Consider the following 25,274-nt stretch of genomic DNA (forward strand, 5'->3'; position numbering starts at 1 on the left):
TTTCACTGTGTTTTCTATGGGAGTTTTTGTTTTGAGCACTCCTGTAGTTATGATCTGGATAGATTTGCAACTTTGCATTTTAGAGGCAGGCTGACATTTTCCTTCTAACATACACATTTAGAGACATTTAGAGTGACACAAGACCTATTTGTGACCTCGAAGAAACTCATTTGTTAAATATTTAATCTAGCTGAATGCAACAGTGGTTGGTTCCCAGGGAAGTTGCATTTGTGGGGGATTTAAGAAAAAGACCTTCTTACCCAGGTATTTCTACAGTGAAAGTGAGAGTTGACTCTTTACAACCTAGACCACAGGACCACTGAGATTAGGTAATGGAAAGGCAATTGATCAGAACAAAGCAAGCTTTGTGACATTGATTTTAAAGTAGGCTACATTCACCAGAGGGATCTGGCGGTGGAAACAACCCACACAAACAAGAGCAGAAGGTTACATTTACACAGAATTGAGTGGCACGAAACAACCTCATAATGCATCATGTGAAATAACTGTCTTTGGGAGCATAGCTCACAGGTGAGAGGGCATATTCCTGGACACTTGAGAATACTGCAAATCAGCAAATGAATTTGTTGCCTCTAAATGATACCATTTATTTGTAATTTCATTCAGCAAGTGTCTATTACATTATCAAAATACAGAGCTGTAAAGGGTAGTGCAGGCCTCCAGCTTATCTCACAACAATCATTTAACAGATACACCGGCAAAGGATAAGGTCTGACGAAGTTCAGCCTGTAGCCTATTTGGTTAAATAAAATTAATTGTAATATAATCACATACACATAATTATACATTGATTACAGGTGATTATATGCCATAAGGCCTTCGATGAATAGTTGCAACACAGACTGTATATCCACAAAGCTGGGATATTTGTAATATTTACTGATCCCTAAGTTAGAAGATTCTATACGTTAATGATAATTTTTTAGTTACAAATGTGCAAAAATTGTTCTCTGAGTTGTCTTCTAGTCCAAACCCTCATGTAAACTGAAATAAGTCAAAGGCAACTCAAGATTACCATATAAATTTCTTTCCACACATAAGCCAGGCTGTCTGACTACCAACTGACTTAACAGGAATAAGAAGGAACTATTAGAATGACAGAAAAAAAAAACAATTGATAGTTCTAAATAATAGAAAGAAAAATTGCACAGTATTATCCATCAAGATACATTTACCTATTCTAACTACAGGAAAAATTAATTCTTAAAAACTAATTATACTTATTACTAGCATAGTTTCACCCCATTTTAGATGATGTAGGAAAATGAATTAGCTAAGACATGTACCATTAACTCCTGTTGCAAAACTTTATTTATTAAAATTTTAAAATAAAATGAATGGCCATACGACCTAAGAATACCACCAAGAAGATTTATGAATAATAATTGGTTTGACTGTTATCGTCTGCAGAGAGTAGATAATCTGCACAATGGAGAGCCTATGAACCATCACCTGATGTTGGCTTCAGGGAACACCTCCTCTCATCCTCCATCCTTCATCCTGCTTGGAATCCCAGGACTAGAGAATTCCCAATTTTGGATTGCCTTTCCTTTCTGTGCCATGTATCTGGTGGCTGTAGTTGGCAACATCATCATCCTTCATGTAATCAGAACTGACCACACCTTGCATGAGCCTATGTACCTTTTTCTGGCCATGCTGGCTATCAGTGACCTGGTTCTCTCCTCCTCCACTCAACCAAAGATGTTGGCCATTTTCTGGTTTCATGCTCACGAGATTGAATATCATGCCTGCCTCATCCAGGTGTTCTTCATCCACACCTTCTCTTCCGTGGAGTCTGGGATCCTCATGGCTATGGCCTTGGACCGCTATGTGGCCATCTGCTTTCCCCTGCGGCACTCTAGCATCCTGACCACACCTGTAGTGGTCAAACTGGGGGCAGCTGTGATGGTGAGAGGGCTGCTGTGGGTGAGCCCCTTCTGCTTCATGGTCGCCAGGATGCCCTTCTGTCCCAACAAGGTCATTCCCCAGTCATATTGTGAGCACATGGCCGTGTTGAAGTTAGTGTGTGCCGATACAAGAGTCAATCGCATGTATGGGCTGTTTGTGGCCTTCTCTGTGGTTGGCTTTGATGTTATTGTCATCAGTATCTCTTATGTGATGATTCTGAGAGCTGTACTGCAGTTACCCTCAGGTGAAGCCCGCCTTAAGGCTTTTGGCACTTGTGCTTCTCACATCTGTGTTATCTTGGCATTATATATCCCTGCACTCTTTACATTCCTCACCCACCGCTTTGGCCATCATGTGCCTCGAGTGGTACACATCATGTTTGCTAATGTCTATCTACTGGTACCTCCCATGCTCAACCCCATCATCTATGGGGTAAGAACCAAGCAGATCAGGGACAGGGTTGTCCGAGCCTGTTGTTGGAAAGATCCCTAAATCAAAGGTCACAACATCACCATGATTCCTATTGCTCCTCTGATCCACTGACATGGTAAAAAGATTCTCTGGTCTTACATATCACAAAGTCATCTCTGTGAGCAACTGGCCCAGACACCGGGAGCTATCTATAAGCAAGGTGAATGATTTTCAGGAAACCCTGAATGAGGGCTGTCTGAGAGATATGATGTAAAATAAAACTTTATTAATCTCTGTTCATCATCACACAAAATAATTTATTTCATCTAGCAAATATCTTTAAATTATGACCTGGATTTTGGTAATAGTAATATTTTTACATTCAGAAGTGTACAAGATGCATTACTTTAAAAGAATTTAGAAGTTCATCAGTTTAAAGCACATATTTTTCCAATTTGTGAATTTCTTTTTTTGTTGTTGTTTTTATTTATTTATTATTTTTAATTCATTAATTACATTGTATTATGTGACACAGTTTCATAGGTACTGGGGTTCTCCCCACCCCTCCCCAAACCCTCCCACCATGGTGGATTCCTCCACCTTGTTGCATAACCACAGCTCAAGTTCAGTTGAGAGTGAATTTCTTTGGAGAAATAAAATTCTGGGAACAGAAACATGTATAGAGATATGCCTAAAATCATTATTTATAAAATCAAAACTGAATTTCATTCAAGAGCTATACTATACAATAACCAGATGAAGCAATGTACAGCTGAAATTATGTGTCATTACCTCTTATGTTTATAAACAGTGTCTGAACATTTGAAAAGTGATCAAGGTTTAATAATGATTCATGCCAACTCCAAAAATAGATAGGTGCGGAAATGTTTTTGAGAAGTGTGTGACAATGCCACTAATAACTATGTGGATTATTGAGACTGTGCCTTTTTTTATTTTCTAATTTTATTTTTGTGTTTCAAAAAAAATCAACCTCAATGATCAAGTTTAATTATAATATGAGATAGGTGATTAAAATAATAATGAGCACATATAGAAGAGATCGATTCAGTGTTACAGTTTAGGAATACTGCGTGGAGAATCTGAGAGGATCCTGGATCTTGGAGTAGAATAAGATCCACACACACACAAAAAAACTTATTCATAAAACTTGTGGTAATTTCTTTGTACTGTTAACAATCAGGATTAGATGAATTGATGAATTGAGTTTGTCTCTCTTCTCCAAAATTTTCTTATTCAATGAGAAAAAATAAAGGACAAATTCTTGAAAAAGAAAAAAAGAAAAAATTGTCTCCTAAAGATAATATTGGGAGCTGCACAGTTAAAAGTGGTAAGAAAATCATTCGAAACATTTCAATCTTTATATCTTTGTGAATTTATATTTAAACTATTTTTACAGCCTGTTTCATTTTGGATTATTGTACATCAATGGTTAACCTCGTTACTATCTTTCCCGCCAAAGCAAGGAGAGTCGTAATCATGAACTGATGACTACAGGAGTTGGTTGAATGGGAATTCCACACAGTGAAGTAGTTCCTGAAATGGAAAATGAGTTAGTCGCTAGATAACTCATGTATGGGATGCATCACCAATGTCCAGCAGACTGTCTGTTGCTCAACACTGGAGACGTCTCCCTTAGTACAATCAGGGCCGACGTGGAGAAAACGAGGTTTCCCAGGATACAAAGAGTAAATAATTATCCTGGATGTCAATCCGGTCTCTTAGCCCTTTCTTCCCATTTCTGTCTACCCCCTAGGATATCACTCCTGGTAAAAATCTGTTATAAAAATACTCTCGCCTTCTTCACTTCTTGACACCATTCTAATATTGCAACACTGGTCTGCAACCAGAGATTCTGACTGACTCACTCTCAACCATATCTGATAAATAGCAAGGAGAATTTGGATGAGGACACTAAGTCAGGAGTAGGTCTTGATACAAATATAAAGTGAGCTACAGGTTTTCCATCACAATGGCTGCCTTCTACATGAGGCTGTTCATATCTGTCCAATTTTCTAAAATGCTTGTTATGCGGATAGACAAAAGGAAACTCAGAAAATTAGGATCCTGGAAAATGGTGGAGTTGATACCACATCAAAGAGCCCCCACAAGTTTACTTACTAAAAACTAGACTTTCGCCAAACAAAAACTCAAGTGCAGCAAAAATAAAAAAAAGCATCCATAAATTAATACAGTAAATTTCAAATTTAGGGATACATTGTTGCAACTCATAATAATTCTTCTTTGAAATAATTACTTTAATATTTTTTCATAGGAAGAAAAACTTTTTTGCAAATTTGCTATTGATATTTCACTTAACTCTCATAAACTTCAGCTTGGATCTGTTTCTCTGAACACCTCTTCCCGATATTTCTACTTTCCTACTTCTGAAATGCAAGCCTTAATTAGATTCTCAATATTGTCACATTATCTTGGATTCCCCTTAGGTTTGCTGATCCCTCAATGCCTCTTACATTGGAAGACAGTTATGATCACAGACCTGTAGAATGATCACCGTGAAAAAAAAATGGCATTTCTATTGCAGGCTCTTTTTAGCCAGATATCTTGAAAACTCAAAAAAGTAATATGGGTGAAGATTAGTTGGCTGTACATGTGTGGGCTCCCTTCTGGTGTTTCTATTCTGCCCCATTGATCTCTGTTTCTGAACATGGGGGCAGACTGTTTTAATGACCATTGCCTTGTAGTATGTCTTGAGGTCTGGAATTGTGATTCCTCCAGATTGATTTTTATTTTTCAGGATAGCATTGGCTATTCGTGGTCTCTTGAGTTTCCAGATGAACTTTTGCATCATCTTTTCTATTTCTGAGAATGTTGTTTGGATTTTGATTGGGATTGCATTGAATCTATATATTATTTTTGGTATTATGGACATTTTGATGATATTGATCTTGCAAATCCAGGAACATGGGGAGTTTCTCCATCTTTTAATGGCTTCTTCTATTTCTCTTTTTAGTATTTTGTAATTTTCATTATAGAGATCCTCCACATCTTTGGTTAGGTTAATTACAAGGTATTTAAGATACTTTCTGCTATTTTAAAGGGGACTGTACTTACAATTTCTTTCTCACCCACAGAGTTATTTGTGTATACTAGTGCCATTGATTTATGTTCAAACTGAATATAATCCGGGGAAAATGTCTGGTCTCTTTAACAAATGCTGTTGGGACAATTGGAGAGCAGCCTGCAGAGGTAAGAAGCAAGACCCACATACATCACCTTATACAAAAATCGGATCTAAATGGATTAAGGACCTAAATCTACACCCAGAAACATCAAACTATAGAGGAAAATGTAGGAAGCACTCTCCAAGATATAGGAATTGGGGAAGATTTCTTAGAAAAGTCATCAAAGCACAGGCAGTAAACAAATGGGGCTGCATCAAACTAAAAAGCTTCTGTACAACAAAGGAGACAAACAACAAAGTGAAGAAGTAACCAACAAAATGGGGGAAAATCTTTGCACACCTGATATCCAGGATTTACAAAGAGCTTCAGAAACCCAATGACAACAAAACAAACAACCCTGTGAAGGAATGAGCAAAGGAAATAGACATTTTTCAATAACAAATTCAAATTGTTAATGGCATATTAAGAAATGCTAAAGCTCCCTAGCTATCAGGGAATACAAATGAAAACCACATTGAGGTTTCACCTAAACCCAGTGAGATTGGCCTACATCATAACTACTACAAACACCTGCTGGGACATGGGCTGTTGGTGGGAGTGTAGGTTAGTACAACCACTATGGAAGTCAATATGGAGAATGCAAAGAGAACTGAAAATAAGCCTGCCATATAATCCAGTTATCCCACTTCTGGTAATATATCTAAAGGAAATGAAATCTGCATATGAGGAAGGGATCTGTAATCCTATATCATAGCAGCACAATCTATAGTAGCACAGACACAGAAAAAAATCCAGATGACTGTCAAAGAGGAGTGGATAAAGACACTGTAGTGTATATACTCCATAGAATATTACTCAGCCTTAACAAGGAATGAAATTCTACCATTTGCAACCAAATGGCCCCAACTAGAGACCATCTGCTCAGTGAATAAGGTAACCCCCAAAAGCCAAATATCGTTATGTTCTCAGAAGGAGGCAAAACACAAGATCAACAGCCTTTTCAATACTGTTTTTGCGGCAACTCATGGGATTTGATATTTTTGTTATTATTTTCATTTCTTCAAAAGAAGTTGTTTATTATTATTATTATTATTATTATTAATTACTTCACTGACCCACAGGTCATAGAGTAGCATGTTTTTCTTTAAGAAGGCTTTTTAATTTTTTTTTCAATTCTTCAGCAACACATTGGTCATTCAGTAGCATGTTTTTTAACTTCATGTTGCGATAAATTTTCTATTTTTCTTCCTGCTGTTGATTTTGCTTTATGGTGTTTCCTTTAATGGGATGCATAGTAACTGTATAATGGAGACTACTATATCCAAATGTGAAGATACAGTGCAGTTTGCATCTCTACTTCCAAATCAAAGATGAACTCCCAATGAAACTGTTAAATATATCATGACAATAGGATGCTGGACTCTCTGCCATTGTCCATACCTACAATGTCAGGATATACTGTAATAACAGATGATGGACTTATGACTTTTTATTAAGGACTGTAATATTGTAATAACATAGGGGAAATCAATTGGGGGAGAGGACTCATGGAGGGGAGAAGGAAACTCCTAGAGCCTTTGGAACTTAGTCAAAAATAAGTAATATGGGTGACTTCTGCTAGAGCCTGGGTGTTATACCTGCTTGATGCCACTGTTAAAGTTTGATCTGTGAAAGAGTTCATAGAAGCAGAAACTCAAGGCCTGTCCTTAGATATCATTTTCTAATTTAGGGAATAGTTCCTTTAAAAAAAGGACAAGGAAAGAATAGTTAAAACAAAACAAAAAAAAAGATAAGGGCCCAGCACAGTAGCTTAGCAGTTAAAGTCTCACCTTGCATGCACTGGGATACCATATGGGTGTCAGTTCTAATCCCTGTGGCTCCAACTCCCATCCAGCTCCCTGCAGTTGAGAACAGCCCAAAGCCTTGGGTCCCTGCACCCACATGGGAGACCCAGAGGAAGCTCCTGGCTCCTGATCAGCTCAGCTCTGGTGTTGCGGCTGCTTGGGGAGTGAACCAGCGGACGGAAGATCTTTCTCTGTGTGTCTCCTTCTCTCTGTATATCTGCGTTTCCAATAATAAATAAATAAATAATTAAATAAATAAATAAATCTTAAAACAAACTGTTTTCTGTTTATTCAAGCACAACACAATACAAACCAGTCCATTAAAAGGGCTTACTAGCTGATTTTATTCTCTGATTTTATGATGTTAATATCTGAAAATTTTCCATGTCCTTTGTGAATGTGCTGAGGACATGTTACTACCAATACATTGACGAGGACCTCATGATCTTGACAATCATGTATGATCCTTTCCCTTTAAACGCATGTTCAGAAGACTGTTTCCCACTATGAAAATATTTCTCTTTCAGTTTTTAAATATTTATTTCCAATATCATTCTTTTGCACCTCATCAAAGATGAAATTAAATGAATTGAGGCGTGCTGAAGAGGTATAAATAAGAAAAATTCAGCCAGGAGTGTGCCTAGGAGATGAGAGCCTTTTTGGCTTCAACTCAAGTTGAATGAGGAGGACCTGCGGCTTCAGTTTCTGACCTGGACTATCCAGGAGAACTTTGCTTTCCACTACAGATAATCACCACCTCAGGAGTGGGCAGCAGGGGGTCTTTGGATGCAGAGCTAAAGTACAGAGAGATTGTTGACACTCCCCATATATCCACACATTCATATGTGAGCACAATGGTGTGCAGCCTCACACTATCAGATATGCAGCTGGACACGGGCCTTCCCAAAATGTGTATCATCAAGGCATTTGCAGCGTTGCTGCATCACACTAATTGCTCTACATGCATAATTATTCATGCTTTCACAAAAATAACTTTATACATACATATGCCTAAATTAAAATCCAGCCCATTTTGCACATAATGCATATTCATTGACAAATACTACATATGTATACATCAACATGCATGAATTATCAATATGTTTTCAATTGGCAAAAAACATCTCTTTGGTTGTAAGTATAAACATATTATGATTCACACATAATATATGTATGCGTGTAAACTCATTTTCACGTAATCATAACATCTCTCACATACATATGGATATTATACATTTGCATTTATGTACATGGATGAGAGAGTAAAGCTAGGGGTTAACGCTTATGACTTCAGTCTCAGAGGAGACCAATGTGAATATGAGGCAGTGAGCCTTGGGGACAGGGAGAAAATTAATGCTTAGGGGAAGGGACAGGGCAGAGAGATTCCTTTAAATAGCCTCTGATTTGAGGTCTCTGCCAAAGGCCTAATCCCAGGAGCCCATTTGAACCATTTGTGGCCATTCCAGCTTAGTTAAAAATGGAACAGAGCTCAGGGTGAGTGAATCCTCGTGGCTTAGGCATCTCTGTCTTTTCCAGAGAGAAGATTCTTAGAAGCTCTAAGAAGACGTGGGGGCAAGACTATGCCTGTGCATAGAGGGCTGACTCAAGGAGAGCTGCAGGCCTAGAGTACCATGACCACTGACCTTTTTTCTAGCATGGAGAAAAAACTCAGAAACTTCACTGTGTCCTTCAAAAAAAATCTCAGAAACATAGAAAGACTCCTCCACACAAAAAACCTCCATAAATAACATTAGATCTGAACCCCACCTGCTCCAGCATCATTGCTCTGCCCTCGTTTGAATGCATTGAGGTGAGAAGAGCTTAAATGTTTTTCTAAAAAATGCTACATCTTTTAGAAGCAGACAATAGAGATATTTCTCTGAAGCTACTTCTTAGCAATGTTTTTCCTTTTTCCCTTGGTTGATTTTAGCAGTATAGTTGGCTAATCTACACAATTACATATAACTAGTACATGGAGAAATTAGGGTCCAACAGAACCAGTGGGTAGCTCTGACGAATATAAGTCCATATTCAGGAACAAAATGTGAGCTCAACCCTAAAATCATAGTTCTTGAAACTCTATCTACTCTACCAAAAGCTTCAAAGAATTTTTACAAAGTTGTTGCATCTTGGGAAACTAAAAATTTGAATTCAAAACATCATAATCCTACCTATAATGTTTGGAAATGATATGATCTAATTTTGGCTTTCGCTATCTACTGTGTTTGTGAAAGTTCTAGTTTCGTAACAGAGAAAAGGGAACGATAACATGGTAAGGATAAAGGAGGATTGGAAATAAATGTTTTACCATCTCTTTTCCCTAATCAGGTAGTCGATACATGTTTCCATACTTTATTCCAAAACAAACTGATGACCCGTGTTTCCCACATTGACAACCCCAAACACTAGAAACAAACGATCAAGTATTGATCAGTTCCCAACATCCTCCATACTGTTATGCTCCCACCTGTGTGCTTCCAAAGTCAGAGAGCACTAGAAAAGCATACAGAGACTAACGCCACAGACTCCAAATCCTGAGTTTGTAAGTCTGATGGAAAAGAGACCAGGGGACTGCTGACAGTGAAGGCATAAGATTCTGTGGCACAGCAGGAGAGTGCAGAAAAGCAAGAGATCCACCTGCATAAGAGTCCAGCTTCTCCTTCAGACTAGGTAAGTTGTTTTCCTCCATTGTCCACCAAGAAAGAAAATCTGAGAGAAAAAATCAGAGCCAGCAGAATAGAATAAGGAGGACTGAGAGGTGTTATTTCCTGGGATATCTATGCCCTGTGGGGAAAAAAAATATTCATTCATGAAAGGGTGGGGAGAATCAAGATTGAGAAGGAGATGCAGACTGTGGGTAACTGAAGCATGGCCAGGAAAAGAACTTCAACCTGTAGCATACATGTTCCATGAAGCCTCATGGACACCAAAAATAAAGATGTTATCTCTGAGAAACCAGTATATCCCTGATGCAAGGGACTCACCTAATTCATTCATTGTTAATTCATGCTGTTATTATAATTCTATTCAGAAAACATGATACAGAAAGGGATAGTGCAAGGCTCAAGGATGAATCCACATGAATTGATCATTTGGAAATGCATTGACAAAGTATGATCTGCTACCCTAATACCTTGAAACCCACTTTCATATATAAATTTTAATTGGAATATAGACTCTATCTGCAACAGAGTAGTTGCAAGAGAGAATGTATAACAGCAAAAACCTAAAATGTTCATGACCTAACAGTTTACATAAAATGTTAATAGACCCCTAATACAGTAGGTTACATTACTGAAGATGTTTTTCATTTGCAGATTCACAATTGTTCAGCCAGTTATTCAAACTTCAAAGATCACATCACTACAAAAGAAATGTGTGTGTGTTTCTCAAGACTCTCTGGCCTCCTATTCTTGAATATTTTCCAAGTATCTTAGCAAAGAGACGGAAAAGATTTACACAAAACTGAGGTTTTAACAAGAACATTGTTATGTCTAAAGACAGAAAGGGAAAGAGTGACTATGACATGATCCATTAGGCTACATCTACCTTAGGAGTTCATACTTACAACAAAACATTGAAACTTTAAACATAATTACACTTCAACTTAGTATGTTCTAACTCCATGTAGAATGACATGAATATGAATAATTTTGTTTATTAAAATATTTGAAATTCTTCCAACTTACCATCAACCCAACTGAACAAATACTCAATTGCTCCTTCCAAACTGCATCTAACAATGATAACTACATTGAGTATTGGTTATCGTTTCTCAGCCTTTTGGTTAAGATCAGGTGTACATTGAGCATTGGCATCTCCAGACAGTAGATGATCTTCTCAATGCAGAGTATGTTAACCATTACCTGATGTTGGCTTCAGGGAACATCTCCTCGCATCCTCCATCCTTCATCCTGCTTGGAATCCCAGGACTAGAGAATTCCCAATTTTGGATTGCCTTTCCTTTCTGTGCCATGTATCTGGTGGCTGTAGTTGGCAACATCATCATCCTTCATGTAATCAGAACTGACCACACCTTGCATGAGCCCATGTACCTTTTTCTGGCCATGCTGGCTATCAGTGACCTGGTTCTCTCCTCCTCCACTCAACCAAAGATGTTGGCCATTTTCTGGTTTCATGCTCACGAGATTGAATATCATGCCTGCCTCATCCAGGTGTTCTTCATCCACACCTTCTCTTCCGTGGAGTCTGGGATCCTCATGGCTATGGCCTTGGACCGCTATGTGGCCATCTGCTTTCCCCTGCGGCACTCTAGCATCCTGACCACACCTGTAGTGGTCAAACTGGGGGCAGCTGTGATGGTGAGAGGGCTGCTGTGGGTGAGCCCCTTCTGCTTCATGGTCGCCAGGATGCCCTTCTGTCCCAACAAGGTCATCCCCCAGTCATATTGTGAGCACATGGCCGTGTTGAAGTTAGTGTGTGCCGATACAAGAGTCAATCGCATGTATGGGCTGTTTGTGGCCTTCTCTGTGGGTGGATTTGATATGATTGTCATTGGTACCTCTTATGTGATGATTCTGAGAGCTGTGCTGCAGTTACCCTCAGGTGAAGCCCGCCTTAAGGCTTTTGGCACTTGTGCTTCTCATATCTGTGTTATCTTGGCATTATATATCCCTGCACTCTTCACATTCCTCACCCACCGCTTTGGCCATCATGTGCCTCGAGTGGTACACATCATGTTTGCTAATGTCTATCTACTGGTACCTCCCATGCTCAACCCCATCATCTATGGAGTAAGAACCAAGCAGATCAGGGACAGGGTTGTCCGAGCCTGTTGTTGGAAAGATCCCTAAATTAAAGGTCACAACATCACCATGATTCCTATTGCTCCAATGATCTATGAAAACATAAAGATAGTTCACCAGGTAATTATGTATGCTCACAACCTCATTGTGAACTTCCAAAAGGAAGAGGAAGAACTTTCAGGGTGCATAGATTGAGAGCTCTCTGGGAACTGTGACAGATCACAATATTGAGTTGATTTTTGTTCATCATCACAAAAAATAATATTTTTCTCATCTATTAAATCAGTGAACATATTTAAAATGTGCTCTTTCACAAAATTATTTTTAGAAACACATTTTACATAATTGATATAATTACATTGTTGTAATAGAAAAAAGCTTAGAAAAGTCCATCACATATTTTAGAAGCCCATGTATTTCTGCCTCTGAGAATCTCTTATAAAAAAACAAAATTTTAGAAACATAAGCATATACCAAGATATACCTGATGTCATTATACCCAAAAACAAGTCATAAAATCATTTTAACATTTTGCCATAACTAGAAGAAATGCAAATAAATAACAGATGCTATTTACTGCATTTGCAATGGGCATTTATTGCGTGAAATTCAATTAAAACTTAATTCTAAACTAAAAGGAAAAGCAAAAATACCTGCTCATTAGTACTGATTTCAATTCTAGGCAGAAATAAATATGTAAGGAAAATTAACTTTTTATTTGTTGAACATTATGTCTAGTGGTAGCTAACTCTGATTTTCAAGCACCTTGAAATTATGTTTGTGCAAAAATTAAAGGAACAAAGGAAAAAAGGTAGAGGGAGAAAAGGGAAAGAGAAGCCTGGTTATCTTTTGAGAATTTTATCTATGAAATATGCTGCTTTTATGAAAAAAAAAGTGAAATTAAAAATTAAAATAAGCCCCATTCATAAAAGTTAAAATGAATGTCTAACTACATTTTCAGGAAAAATTTTATAAGACTTCTAATAATCTTTTGGTTAGTAGTGAGGTTTGTGACATTTTGCATGTTAATTTATTTTTTAAAATATTCTCAGCTGAAGAAGTTTAACACAAAAAAGATGTAGCTAAAATAACAAGAAGTTTTAATCTGAAGTTAATTTCCAAAACCAAGAAAAGTAAAGTAAGCAATCTGGGTATTGGAGGAATGAGGGAGTAGATTAAAAACCATAATACCTTAAAAATCTAGATTTTAAAAATTCTGGGACCCAGCACGATAGCATAGCGGTTAAAGTCCTCGCCTAGAACACGCCAGGATCCCATATGGGCGCCGGTTCTAATCCCGGCGACCCTTCTTCCCATCCAGCTCCCTGCTTGTGGCCTGGGAAAGCAGTCGCGGACAGCCCAACGCTTTGGGACCCTGCACCCGTGTGGGAGACCTGGAGGAAGCTCCTGTCTCCTGGCTTTGGATCAGCACAGCACCAGCTGTTGCAGCTACTTGGGGAGTAAACCATTGGATGGAAGATCTTCCTCTCTGTATATCTGACTTTCCAATAAAAATAAATAAATCTTTTTAAAAAGTTCTGCCAGATCACACGTTGCCAATGCTGCCTATCACGCAGACTGGGAGTGGTGGCAGGGAGAGGGGTAAGGGCTGAAAAGTATGCTGAATCTGTTATGACAATGGATTTCAGAATAAAAGAGTCATTTTTGGAGAGGAAATGGAAGATTTTTCTCATAAAGTCATTAGAATTACTAATATATTTTTCTTTGAAATTAATTAACTATTTTTCACATTTTAGAAGCATAATTTTCTTTGAGAGACAGCATAGAATAACATGGACAGCACCGTCGAGCATTGAAGAGCCTGGGGACACCAGGGGGCTCCTGCCACTGGAGAGTGGAAGAGATGGTAGCTTGCCATCAGGAAGGGAAGGAGGATGACAATTCTTCTCCAACCCCCACCCCCACCTCAGACACCCACAGAGACACCCAGACCAGTGGAGAATTAACACCATTTTGAAGTCAGTGAAAGTTGTGGTGGGTGTTACAATCCGCTGGCCACGGAAGCCAGGTGACTCGGGTGGAACCTTTTGGATTGACTTTGGGTTCAGCCTGGGGACAAAGTGGGAGGCAGGGCATCCACAAATAATTGTAGAGTAAGACCTCACTTCCCCACACACACACAGCAGGATTGCCCAGACAACTCAGACATATTATCTTAATGAGGGCCAATGAAGGTTGCAGCAGCAATGGCATCTACCGGCCTCTGTGAGTGGGTGTATTGATAGGTGGTTTTACCAGAGGGATAAATCCAAGTTTCCCACTCACTGTGAGTCCGGGCTAGTGGCTTGGCAGGTGTGTATGTGCGCCCATGTAAGACTGAGGTATGCACACCTGTCCACCCTGTTACTGGTTCCCAGGAGCAAACTACCAAGGCAGAGCATTCATATGCAGCTGGTGCTGGGAACGCCTCTGGCTCTCTCCATGGGCAGGCCAGAGTGTAGCCCAGTACCCAGTGAGTGCAAAGACTATGGATTCTGTGACTGACAGGGTGTGCTATACATTGGGTCTCTGGAGATTGAACATATCTGCCTAAGAGGCTAAGAGATCCCAGATTGTCCAAAGTAGATCACTGCAAGGTTCTATGCTCACATGGAAGATTATAGATGCTTTATCTGGTTCATGTGCCAGGATAGGTAAAACCACCTAGTTGCATTCCCTCAAGTAACACAAACCAGCAATCTCAGTAAGAGAGGCCGGAAACAGCTTTTACAATGCAACCCCTGGAAAGTCTTATTCTTATGGCCTTAAAGTGCTACTCAAATCCATTTGTGATCTCAGAGCTCTTTTCTGATGAATATTCAGAAGGAAACACTCAGGTAGAGCCAGCACCATGGTATAGCACATTAAGGCTCCTCTTGCAGTGCCAGAATTCCATATGAGCACTAATTCAGCACGACTTTGGATTCAGCTCCCTGCTAATGGTCTGGAAAAGCAGCATAGGATGTCCTACGTGCTTGGGCACCTCCACCCCTGTGGAAAACCCTAAAGAAGTTCCTGGTTCCTGGTTTTGACTAATCCAGCTCTGACCATTGCAGCCACTTGAAGAATGGACTGGCAGATGGAAGATTTCTCTCTATCTCTGCCTTTCAAATGAATAAATGAATCTTAAGAAAAAGAAAAACCCTAGAAATATTGTCTAATATTCATGGAGCCAAACATAGTGTTAGTAGCTTAATGATCATTTGTACTGAATACAAGAAGCATCTTTCAATCACTTGATATGCTATGTATGCTTGGTGCAAAAGGCATAAAGATAAAAAATTCACAACCTCCCCCTTAAAACCTCACTTCACAATGGAATTAGCCAGTAACCTCAGAGCTTACACACTGAGACTAAACCTAAAAATTTGCCGAAGTTTCTATTTTTATCTACACCAGCATTTTGTGACCATTTCTCACCCCTCAGAATAAAACAACAGTCTCTTATCAAACATGCCCATTTATCAAAAAGCAGGATGAGCACACAAATAATTATGTTCATTATATATTCTCCATTTTAAGGGAGACTTGGGGACAAAAATGCTTTATTCAAATAAGTGAGCATTTTATTTAGCAGGAAGGTGAACTGACCACCCAGATTAGAAATCAGAAAGACCCAGGATCAAACATTGAACTCAGTCCTTTCCAAATAGTCAAGAGATGGACTTGGAGGAAAATAGAAGTACAATACATGTGGTCCAAGTAATACCTTGACTCATACAGAGGATACCAATGAGAAAATGCAATTATTTCTTGGGATCAGAAAGATATAACCAAGGGAGTGATGATGATTCTATATTTTAAACAGAATTGTTTTAAATCATCAGACAGATTCAAAACAAGAAAAATTTTAAGCAAAGGGATTGGCATTTGCCCAGGCAATGAACCAACCACAAACCATATAGAAGAAACAGCAGAGTACTAGCAGAGATAAATGTTGCTGTAGAGAGTCTTGCTGACAGCCCATAAAACTGCCTCACCCCTAACCCCACTCTGCTCAGGGGTGTTTAACAAAGGTGATCTTGGACAACTCCAAGGTGAGGAATTCTGTAGGAACTCATAGGGAAGCACTCATTTTATTTTTCTACTCTTCTCTTCTATCTCACAGCATTTTCTTGATTTTTCCAGGTTTTTTATTATCTTACATTTTTTTCTGGATTTGCTGGTACAATTTCATAGATCTGGGATTTCCCTACCCCTCCAGAATTCCCGCCCCTGACTGATTTTCTCCATATTAATTCAGTAGCATAGTATAGTATAGTATAGTATAGTATAGTATAGTATAGTATAGTCCAGTCCATAAGTCAATCAGTCTGTTATTTAAGTGTGCCCCAACATTGCTGGTACAGACAACATCTATATCAGTCCAGCATCTCATTGTCTAGATATGTCCAACAGTTTCATTGGGAGTCCATCTTTGACTTGGAAATAGGGATCCATATTGCATTGTATATTCCCATCTGAATATGACAGTTTCTATTATGTCATTACTATAAATTCCCTTAAAAAAGAAGCCATTAAACAAAATCGAAAAACAGGTATAAAGTTAAAACAAAAAATTTACAGCACCATGAAGTCGAAAATGCACCACTGAATAATCAACACATGGGTGAATAAATGCAAAAGAAAACACAAAAGCTTCTTGGATAAAATGATGCCACTGTGCAATCCCGTGAGCCAGCGATCAATTCAACAAGAGCAAAGAAACTATTTGGAAGAGATGAAAATAAAGACAAAAACATCAAAACGCATGGGATGCAGCAAAAACAGTTTGGAAAGGGTTATTGATCTTACAATTTGCATGACAGCTGCCTTATGTCACAGAGAACATATGGTATTTGTGCTTTTGGGATTGACTTATTTCATTGAGCACAATGGTCTTTAGTTGGGACCATCTAGTTGCAAATAATATAATTTCATTGTGTTTAATAACTGAGTAGTATTCCGTGGAGTAGATGTACCAACAGATTCAAATGGCTAGTAGACATATGAAAAGATGCTCATGCTCCCTAGCCATCAGGGAGATACAAATGAAAGCCACATTGAGGTTCCACATAACTCCAGTGAAGTTAGCCTACATTCAGAACTCTGTTAACAACACCTGTGGCGTGACTGTGTGGAAAAAGGCACCCTCCTTCGCTGTTTGTGTAAGTGTGGGCTAGTACAACCAATATGGAGATCAGTTTGGAGAGTGCTTAGAGAATTGCAAATAAACCTACCATATGACCTAGCTATTGACTCCTAGGAATATATCCAAAGGAAATAAAGCCTTCATATAAGAAAGGATCTATAATCCTGTATTTACAGCAGCACAATCTACAATGGCAAGACATGGAAAAAAAACCCAGATGTCTGTCCAATGAGGAGTGGTTAAAGAAACTAATTTTTTCCAATTTCTCTTAGCTTGATATGAAGAAACAAGAAGAGTGTCCACCTATGCCTTCAGCCATAATGAAAAAAGTAATTTTTTTAGATGCAATTTGTTTTTGTATGAAAAAAATAGACAAGAGCTAATATAACATTTACCTCTACTCATTTTCATTTGGAAATTTGAAATGTTTCTTTTTCAGTCTATAAATCTGTGTCTGTAATTTATAAACAATGCCATTAGGTGGAACTGGATGTAGCCCAATTTTTTTAGGATTTAAGTAAATTACATGTGTGCTTATTAGCATATGACATGTAATTTCCTGTTCAGACAATTTTATGAGCACCTGATTTTGACATTTTCCCGAGGCTTTCCAAAAATGTGTGTTTCCAACTTGGTTAGTCTAGTCAGAGGGAATACTCCTTCCCCAAATGCTAGATATCACACACACACACACACACACACACACACACACACACACACACCCTCTGCTTCTTGTATCTTCCAAGGGTTGGAAGACTTCCAATTCTATGTCTATTTCCTGTTCTATTTACCTATATTACAGGTGTTATGAAAAATGCCTTCCTCCCTGGTCTGACACAATGGTCTAGTGGCTAAATCCTCACCTTGCAATCACTGGGATGCTATATGGATGCTGGTTTTAGTCCTTGCTGCTCCACTTCCTATTCAGCTCTCTCCCTGTGGTCTGGGAAAGCAGTGGAGACAGCCCCAAACCTTGTGACCCTGCACCCATGTGGGAGACACAGAAGTTCCTGGCTTCTGGCTTCGGATCAGCTTAGCACTGGCTGCTGTGGCCACATGGACATTGAACCAGCATCTCTCTGCATCTCCTTCTTTCTGTAATCTGCCCTTCCAATAAATATAAATAAATCTTTTTTTTAAAAAAAAGAAAATACATGTTAAGCAAATGAGTTGTATGAATAAAACCTTTCATACTTTCTGTCATTATGATTCCTCAACAAAGACACCAGAAGCTCCTGGCTCTGGATCAGCTCAGCTCTAGCCATTGCAGCTGCTGGGGAGTGAACTAGCAGTGGATCTTTCTATCTCCTTCTCTCTGTACATCTGCCCTTTAGTAAAAAAAAAATTTTTTAAAGAAGGATAAAAATCCAAATGTGAAGAAAAGAAAAATAGACAAATTTTAAAAAATCAAGTGTATTGGCATCTGAAAAATGTCAATGTGTGGCTTCTCAATGATTGTATGTGGGTCTGATCCTTTAATACTTACTGTCTACATGTGGCTGGGATTGTTGATCAATTTGTTCTGTCCTCCTTCCTCTGTATGGTACCAGATGTCTTCTGTAGGCTCCAATCGACTGCCATATCCTCCATGTGTATTTGGATGTGCCATTCAGTGCTCCATCCAAGCCACTGAGGTGGCCCAGTTCTGACACATGCACTCCACAATCAGACCAGACCCTGTGATTCTCCCTATGGTTGGAGTTCTGAGTCCAGTGGCTCAGTTGGTGGTTCCCAAAGACACTTCATCTGAAGTGATCCCAGTCCTGACTCGTGTGTGTGCTTGTCAGGACAAGGTCTGGCTCAGTCCTCCACCCAAATCAGCCTATGCATACACTGGGAGTTGCAATTGCTGGATCAGTTCTCTTTCAAGCACTGTCTCCCACACAAACCAATGGGTGCTGCAGCCCAGCTTGACCCTGACCACCACACACTTGGCCCTCAAGTACACAAGCAGGAGCTGCAGTCTAGTTGGACTGACTTCCAATAACCCCCACTGGCAAACCAATAGCCAGTGCTTGCCAGTATGTGCAGCAGATTGGTCCAGTCAGTCCCACATCCCATTCAGCCCTCCTGCACGTCAATGGGCATTGAAACCTAGCTCAACCAAAAAAACCCACTATCCAGCCCACACTCATGCCAGTGGGTGTCACCATCTGTCTAGTCAGGCCCACCCCAAGCCCTGGTTCTCATGCTCACCAATGAGTATTGCAATCATTCAGGGAGATGCCCACAGTTTCTCTCCTAGATCTACTCCCAGTCCCCGATTTTACACTCTTCATATAGTTCTGCATTTGCCAGCTGATGCTTCAGCAAAGCCCAACAAACCTACACCTACTCTGGCTTATGCATGCATCAGTAGACAGAGTTGGTTATCCCAGTCTGGCTCTTCCCCTAACAGGCTTATGTGTAAGCCAACAGGTGTTGTAGCCCTGTCAGGCCTAGTCTGCCCCTGATCCCAGTTCTTACACTTGCCAGTGGGAGCAGTGGCCCAGCAGTGGAGCCCCCACTGGGTGCCAGCTGGTCCTCTAGCCTGGCCCAACCTGGCTTTCTCCCAAATCCATCTCATGCTAGTGGGTGCTACAACTCAGGCAGCTAGCTCCCAGTCCCAGCCCTAATGTGAACTAGCTGGTGTTGTGGCCTGATCTGCCATGTCCTGCTTCATGCCCTGGTTCTCTGATCTGTTAGTGGGTGCTATGGATTGACCCAGTCTGGCCTGCTCCCAGACCTGAGCCACATGTATACTGGCAGGTACCATAACCTGGCCTGGGTTGGGCTGGGCTGGGTTGGGCTGTTCCAATTCTTAATTCCTGTGCTCACCTGAAAGTATTGTGTCCTGTCAGAGAAGTTCCGCAAGCTCCTCCATCAGATCTCCTCCCATGGCAGATCTCATATACACCAGTGGGTCACTGGTTCAGCCTGACTTATTCCACCTCCTGTCCTAGAAGGTACAGCCACCTTGTCCGACCTTGCCCGCCCCCATTCTGGCTCTTACTGTTGGGTGTATCAGCCCAGCCATAACTGATCCATGCCCAGAAAAAGTTCTCACATGATTCAGCAGATGCTGAGACCTAGCCCAACCCTTCCTACACCCACGCTGGCTCTCATAAGCACCAGTGGATGCTGGATTCTAGCACAGTCTGGCACACCCTAGACCCAATCCACACCCAGGCTACTGGACACTGCAGTCATGTCCAGCCCAGATCTTCACACCCATTCCAGTTCTTGCATTTACCAGCAAGAGCCACAACCAAGGCAAGACATCCCCTTCACTCCCCAAGCAGGCCTGTTCCCAGCCACAGATCTTGCAAGTACAAGTGGCTGCTTTGACCCAGCTTGGCATAGCCCATCACCCATCTTGGCCTTTGCCATTAGAGACTGCAGATTGACTTGTCCCAGCCAGCTCACAGTCCCTACTCTTGCTGACAGGTGCCACAACCTAGCTGTGCAGTCTTCTTTCATCCCTGCGTCATGCAATTCAGTAGGTCTAATAAACTGGCCCTTCAGGACCAGCACTCCAGTCTGGTTCCTGTACATGCCAGTGGTAGGGCTGGCCAGGCCCTGCCTGGTCTACGCCCCTCCAGAACCAACCCACATATTTGCTAACAGGTGGAGCTACTTTGCCCGGCCTGACCAACACTCAGACCTGAACTCTATGCTCACCAGCAGGAGCTACAGTACATCAGGGAGTTCCCCAAGTTCTCCCATCACGTCCACTCCCCAACCCAGATCTCACATGTGCCAGTGGCGTGCTAGGCCCTTACCCAGCATAGCCTGCCCACTCCGTTCCAGCCTTTTTATGAGCTGGTGAATGCTGCGGCTGGCCTGCCCCAAACCTCATTCTTGGGTGCATGAGTGGGTGTTGCAGCCTGGACCTGCCCAGCCTGTTCCCTACCCCAGTACCCATGAGTTTCAGATGGTTCCGTGGTCATGCCTAGCTCAGCCCATCACCGCCCCCAGCTCTTAAGCGAACCAGTGGAAGTTGCAGTTCCACAGGAGTGCGACCACACTTCCCCCACAGAATCTACCCCCAGACCTGATTCTCTTGCATGCTGGTTAGTGTAATGACCCAGCCTAAAATTACCTGTCCCTTGTTCTGATATTTATTGGCTGTGATCTAGTCCTGCCAGGCAGGCCCCCAGGTCTAGCTTTAGTGTAATGTGGACTTCTACATGGTGTTTGGCAGTATTCCATACTAACTAGTCTAGCTCAGGTCTCTCACGTGGGCTGGTGCATGGGTCTGACACACAAAGCTCCTCTGGCCCCTCCCCTCCAAACTGTCCAGTCTCAGTCCCCTGGCCTACCTGCAAGTACAGTGGTCTTGTTGTTGGGTGTCATTCAGAAGTCATTCCTCAGCTGCAACACTCCCTCAGTGGTCCTTCCTCCCCCACATACATCAACCCCTTCCCCTAATCAATCTATAATCCTTGCACCCACCCAAGAGTGCATAGGTTCCCCAGCCTGGCCTTCCAAAACCCAGTTGGTGGTGTGCTTGCCTGGAGCTCTGCCCAGCCACCAGGATCCCAAGCTCCTGGCATGTGTTCTGGCCTGGGACCTTATCCCTCCACACACCCAAGATCCAGGCCTATCCAAACTTCCTGAAGCTCAGTCCAATAGCACACCAGGCCAGCATGCTAACCTGGGGCTCTCCCCTCCGCTTCCCACACTCTACCCAGAAGCAAACATGTGAGGAAATGCCCAGGCTCACTCTGTCTGCCTCAACGTGATCCCCCAGGTCCCCACATACCCCTGCTGGTGCTTTCCCCCTAGGGCCCTGCAAGCCCACCTCCCCAGGCCCTCACAAGCTGCCCTCCCCCCACCATGTTGATACAGGAATGGCAGTGCTGCCTCCCATTCCACTCCCCTGCTCACCATGTGGGGCATGGGAGCATATATGAATATTTAAAATAAAAAAAAACAATTACAGACAGCTCCCAAAACAGAACAATATCCAAACTTTCCATTACATGTACTAATTGGCTTCTTTCGTTTTTCATTTAATGTCCTTGTGGGCCATTGGTCATTTGCTCTGAATTCACACATGAATCTCTGGTCCCAGGAGATTCACAAATTACTTATGATCCTACAGCTCAATCCCATCTTATTTTAAAATTTGGGCCTCCAGAACTGAAGTCTGTTCTCTTTGTTAACAAAGGCAAAAAACACTCCTCATTTCATCAAAAACACGTAAGTAGGTCAAGAGAGGTATTCAATGTGTTAATTAGTGTCTTTGATACTTATTCACACTTTAGGAGAATTAAATAACATTAGGGTATACTGTAATCTTAGAGATTCTGATAACATGTAGGAGTTCAATACAACTCAGGTTGTATTGAAATTCCAAGGATGGTAGATGAACAATAAACTGCAGAAACCTAACGGCAATGGTCACATGTATACCTCGTAGAGATTATTTTCTCTCAGGATGCTCACAACACTCTGCCACCCATAACATTGTAATAACTAGTATTGATAATATTTGACTTGGTCTTTCTCAAATTGATTTAATAATGTAAAGGGTTACTTTGAAATTTCTTTTAGATTTATAGTTGTTTGAGACTTTCTAACATTTCTGTTCACTAAGTTAATTGCCTCCTTCATCTCCTGCCAAATCCGAGAATTTCTAATCTTTCCTCAAGCCAGCATTCTCACTGCATGTATCTTGATCAGCAGTAATCGTTAGCAGACCCAAATGTACACTCTTGGTGATAACTCTTCACAACCTACCAATCTGCCACTTAGCCTACAGTCTCCTTGTAAATGGAGATTCTAGTTATTACCACTCTACTTAACCCATTATCACTTTCTGAAAGGCTTTTCCTATACAATCTATTCCTCTTAGTCTATAGTTCACATTTCCATGGGGATCAGGTTTACAGCTCTCCTATGCTTCTTCCAGGGTCACTAATGTGTTCTTTGCTGCATTACAATTTTTCCATTTTCATCAGACTTGATAGCTCAAGCAACTTTGTACTGGTTGATGTGACAGGACACTGAGGTCCCTTGGTTTTGTGTTTCCCATAAAGTTTTCAGTTTCAATTTGCCTTAGTATATACAGCCCTTTCCAAAACTTCTACAAAGTTCTGTATTAATTGGCTTTCTCTTATAAATCTAAATCTACTCTCTGAGATTGTTCACCCAAACTGCATTAGAAGATTCATATGATTAAAAGTATTATAGGTTTAAACAATATATTATAGGTTAAAAATACTGTAGGTTAAAATTATATGCATACGATAACTTTCTAACCCATGTTAGTAGCAAAAATCCGAATATGTATACCTGAAGATAAATTTCATATGTCCATCATACCCACATTTAGCTGTAAGTAGATTTTTCTTACTCATTTTGCAAACAACAAATCTAAAATTGAATACTTTCATTTTTCCTAATTCTTTATCGATAGAATCTTATAATCTAAATAAGTCTAAGATTTTACCAATACAAAATTTAATTAATGTTAAAATAAGTAAAACTATGTGCATGTATTTTACTTGAGTTTAGGACAAAAAAATCTTACATATTTGCTAAATACTCTGGTTATTGATGATAAATGAACAATAAGCATCGAAATATAATTTAGAGCTTTCCCAATGATACTTTTCTAATACTTTGGACTACTCTTCTTGTCAAAAAAAGTTTATCTCAATATTTTTATATATTAATATAATCTATTAATTCTATAGGATTGTGAATACTACACAAACAAATGCCGCAAGCTGAAGAAAACGTACAGATCCTAAGCAACTGGACCTCTAATTTTCCAATTTTTTTATTGACCGTCATTCCTGGCCTAGAGTCTGTTCATGCCTGGATATCCATTCCCTTCTGTTGCTTTTATGCAATTGCTCTCGCTGGGAACAGTATGATCCTGTCTGTCATCATCACCCAGCAGAGTCTCCATGAACCCATGTACTATTTCCTTTCCATGCTGTCAGCCACTGACCTGGGCTTGACTGTTTCTACAATGTCTACTACATTGGGCATTCTCTGGCTTGGTGCAAATGAAATCAGTCTCGACGTGTGCATTATCCAGATGTTCTTTCTTCATGGGTTCACTTTCATGGAATCTGGGGTGCTCGTGGCAATGGCTTTTGACCGTCTTGTGGCAATCTGTAACCCTCTGAGATACACTATTATCCTCACTAACTCCAGAATCTCTCAAATGGGCCTCTTAATGACCATACGCACACTAGTACTAATAGTACCACTACTCCTGCTCCTGAAGCCTCTGTGTTTCCACAGCATGAATGTCCTTTCCCACCCTTATTGCTACCATCCAGATGTGATTAAATTGTCATGTTCAGATACTCGGGCTAACAGCATCTGTGGGCTGGTGGATCTCATCCTCACTACAGGGATAGATACACCATGCATCGTTTTATCTTATATCCTAATCATATGCTCTGTCCTCCGTATTGCCTCCCCTAAAGAGCAGCGGAAGGTCTTCAGCACCTGTGTCTCCCATATTGGCGCAGTTGCTGTTTTCTACATCCCCATGATGAGCCTGTCCTTGCTGCATCGCTATGGTCACTCAGCCCCCAAAGTAATCCATTCCATGATGGCCAGTGTGTACCTGCTTCTGCCTCCTGTGCTCAACCCTGTCATCTACAGTGCGAAAACAAAGCAGATCCGCAGGGCTCTACTCAGCTGTCTCCTTAAAAAATAATCCAACATGATTATTTTAAAAAGATCTGAGGTAAGTGACTTTCACTAGAACAGAGAGAGCCAGTGAACACTTTTCATGTCTTTCAATTGTTCAACAAATATTTTGTGTTTCAGTTCTTCAAATACAAATATAATAGTGTTACTCCAAAAATTTTACAGACTATTAAGGGAAAAAAGAAAATAATAAGCATCAAACAGATAATATTCAGCTACTGACATTTCTTGATTTTTTTATATTAATAAAGACAGACAAATAAGCTCTGTCCTTGATTTGTGATACCTGACATACAGAGCACAGAAAAATATAATCTACATGAATGAGCTAATCAAATCTTTTACAGCCTGAGGAGTAGTTGGACGCTAT

At 40.4% G+C, this 25,274-nt stretch overlaps 3 protein-coding genes across 3 annotated transcripts; all 3 read left to right on the forward strand.

The window, feature by feature from the left end:
- Positions 1–1,461: 1,461 nt before the first annotated feature.
- LOC131480082 (olfactory receptor 52R1-like) lies at positions 1,462–2,421 on the forward strand. Its single transcript, XM_058662496.1, has one exon. The coding sequence runs from the start codon at positions 1,462–1,464 to the stop codon at positions 2,419–2,421; it is 960 nt and encodes a 319-aa protein (XP_058518479.1).
- Positions 2,422–11,208: 8,787 nt separating this feature from the next.
- On the forward strand, positions 11,209–12,162 carry LOC131480083 (olfactory receptor 52R1-like). The gene has a single exon (XM_058662497.1). The coding sequence runs from the start codon at positions 11,218–11,220 to the stop codon at positions 12,160–12,162; it is 945 nt and encodes a 314-aa protein (XP_058518480.1). The 5' UTR covers positions 11,209–11,217.
- An 11,789-nt stretch (positions 12,163–23,951) lies between these two features.
- Positions 23,952–24,911, forward strand: LOC101527657 (olfactory receptor 51F1). Its single transcript, XM_004589953.2, has one exon. It carries the CDS (start codon positions 23,952–23,954, stop codon positions 24,909–24,911), a length of 960 nt encoding a protein of 319 aa, XP_004590010.2.
- Positions 24,912–25,274: the final 363 nt, after the last annotated feature.

The sequence above is a fragment of the Ochotona princeps genome, chromosome 4, assembly GCF_030435755.1.
Source record: "Ochotona princeps isolate mOchPri1 chromosome 4, mOchPri1.hap1, whole genome shotgun sequence".
In the NCBI taxonomy this organism is placed as follows: domain Eukaryota; kingdom Metazoa; phylum Chordata; class Mammalia; order Lagomorpha; family Ochotonidae; genus Ochotona; species Ochotona princeps.

What these genes read in the sequence shown, in the direction of transcription:
- LOC131480082 (XM_058662496.1), top strand. Translation starts at nt 1,462, where the DNA reads ATGAACCATCACCTGATGTTGGCTTCAGGGAACACCTCCTCTCATCCT.
- LOC131480083 (XM_058662497.1), top strand. Translation starts at nt 11,218, where the DNA reads ATGTTGGCTTCAGGGAACATCTCCTCGCATCCTCCATCCTTCATCCTG.
- LOC101527657 (XM_004589953.2), top strand. Translation starts at nt 23,952, where the DNA reads ATGCCGCAAGCTGAAGAAAACGTACAGATCCTAAGCAACTGGACCTCT.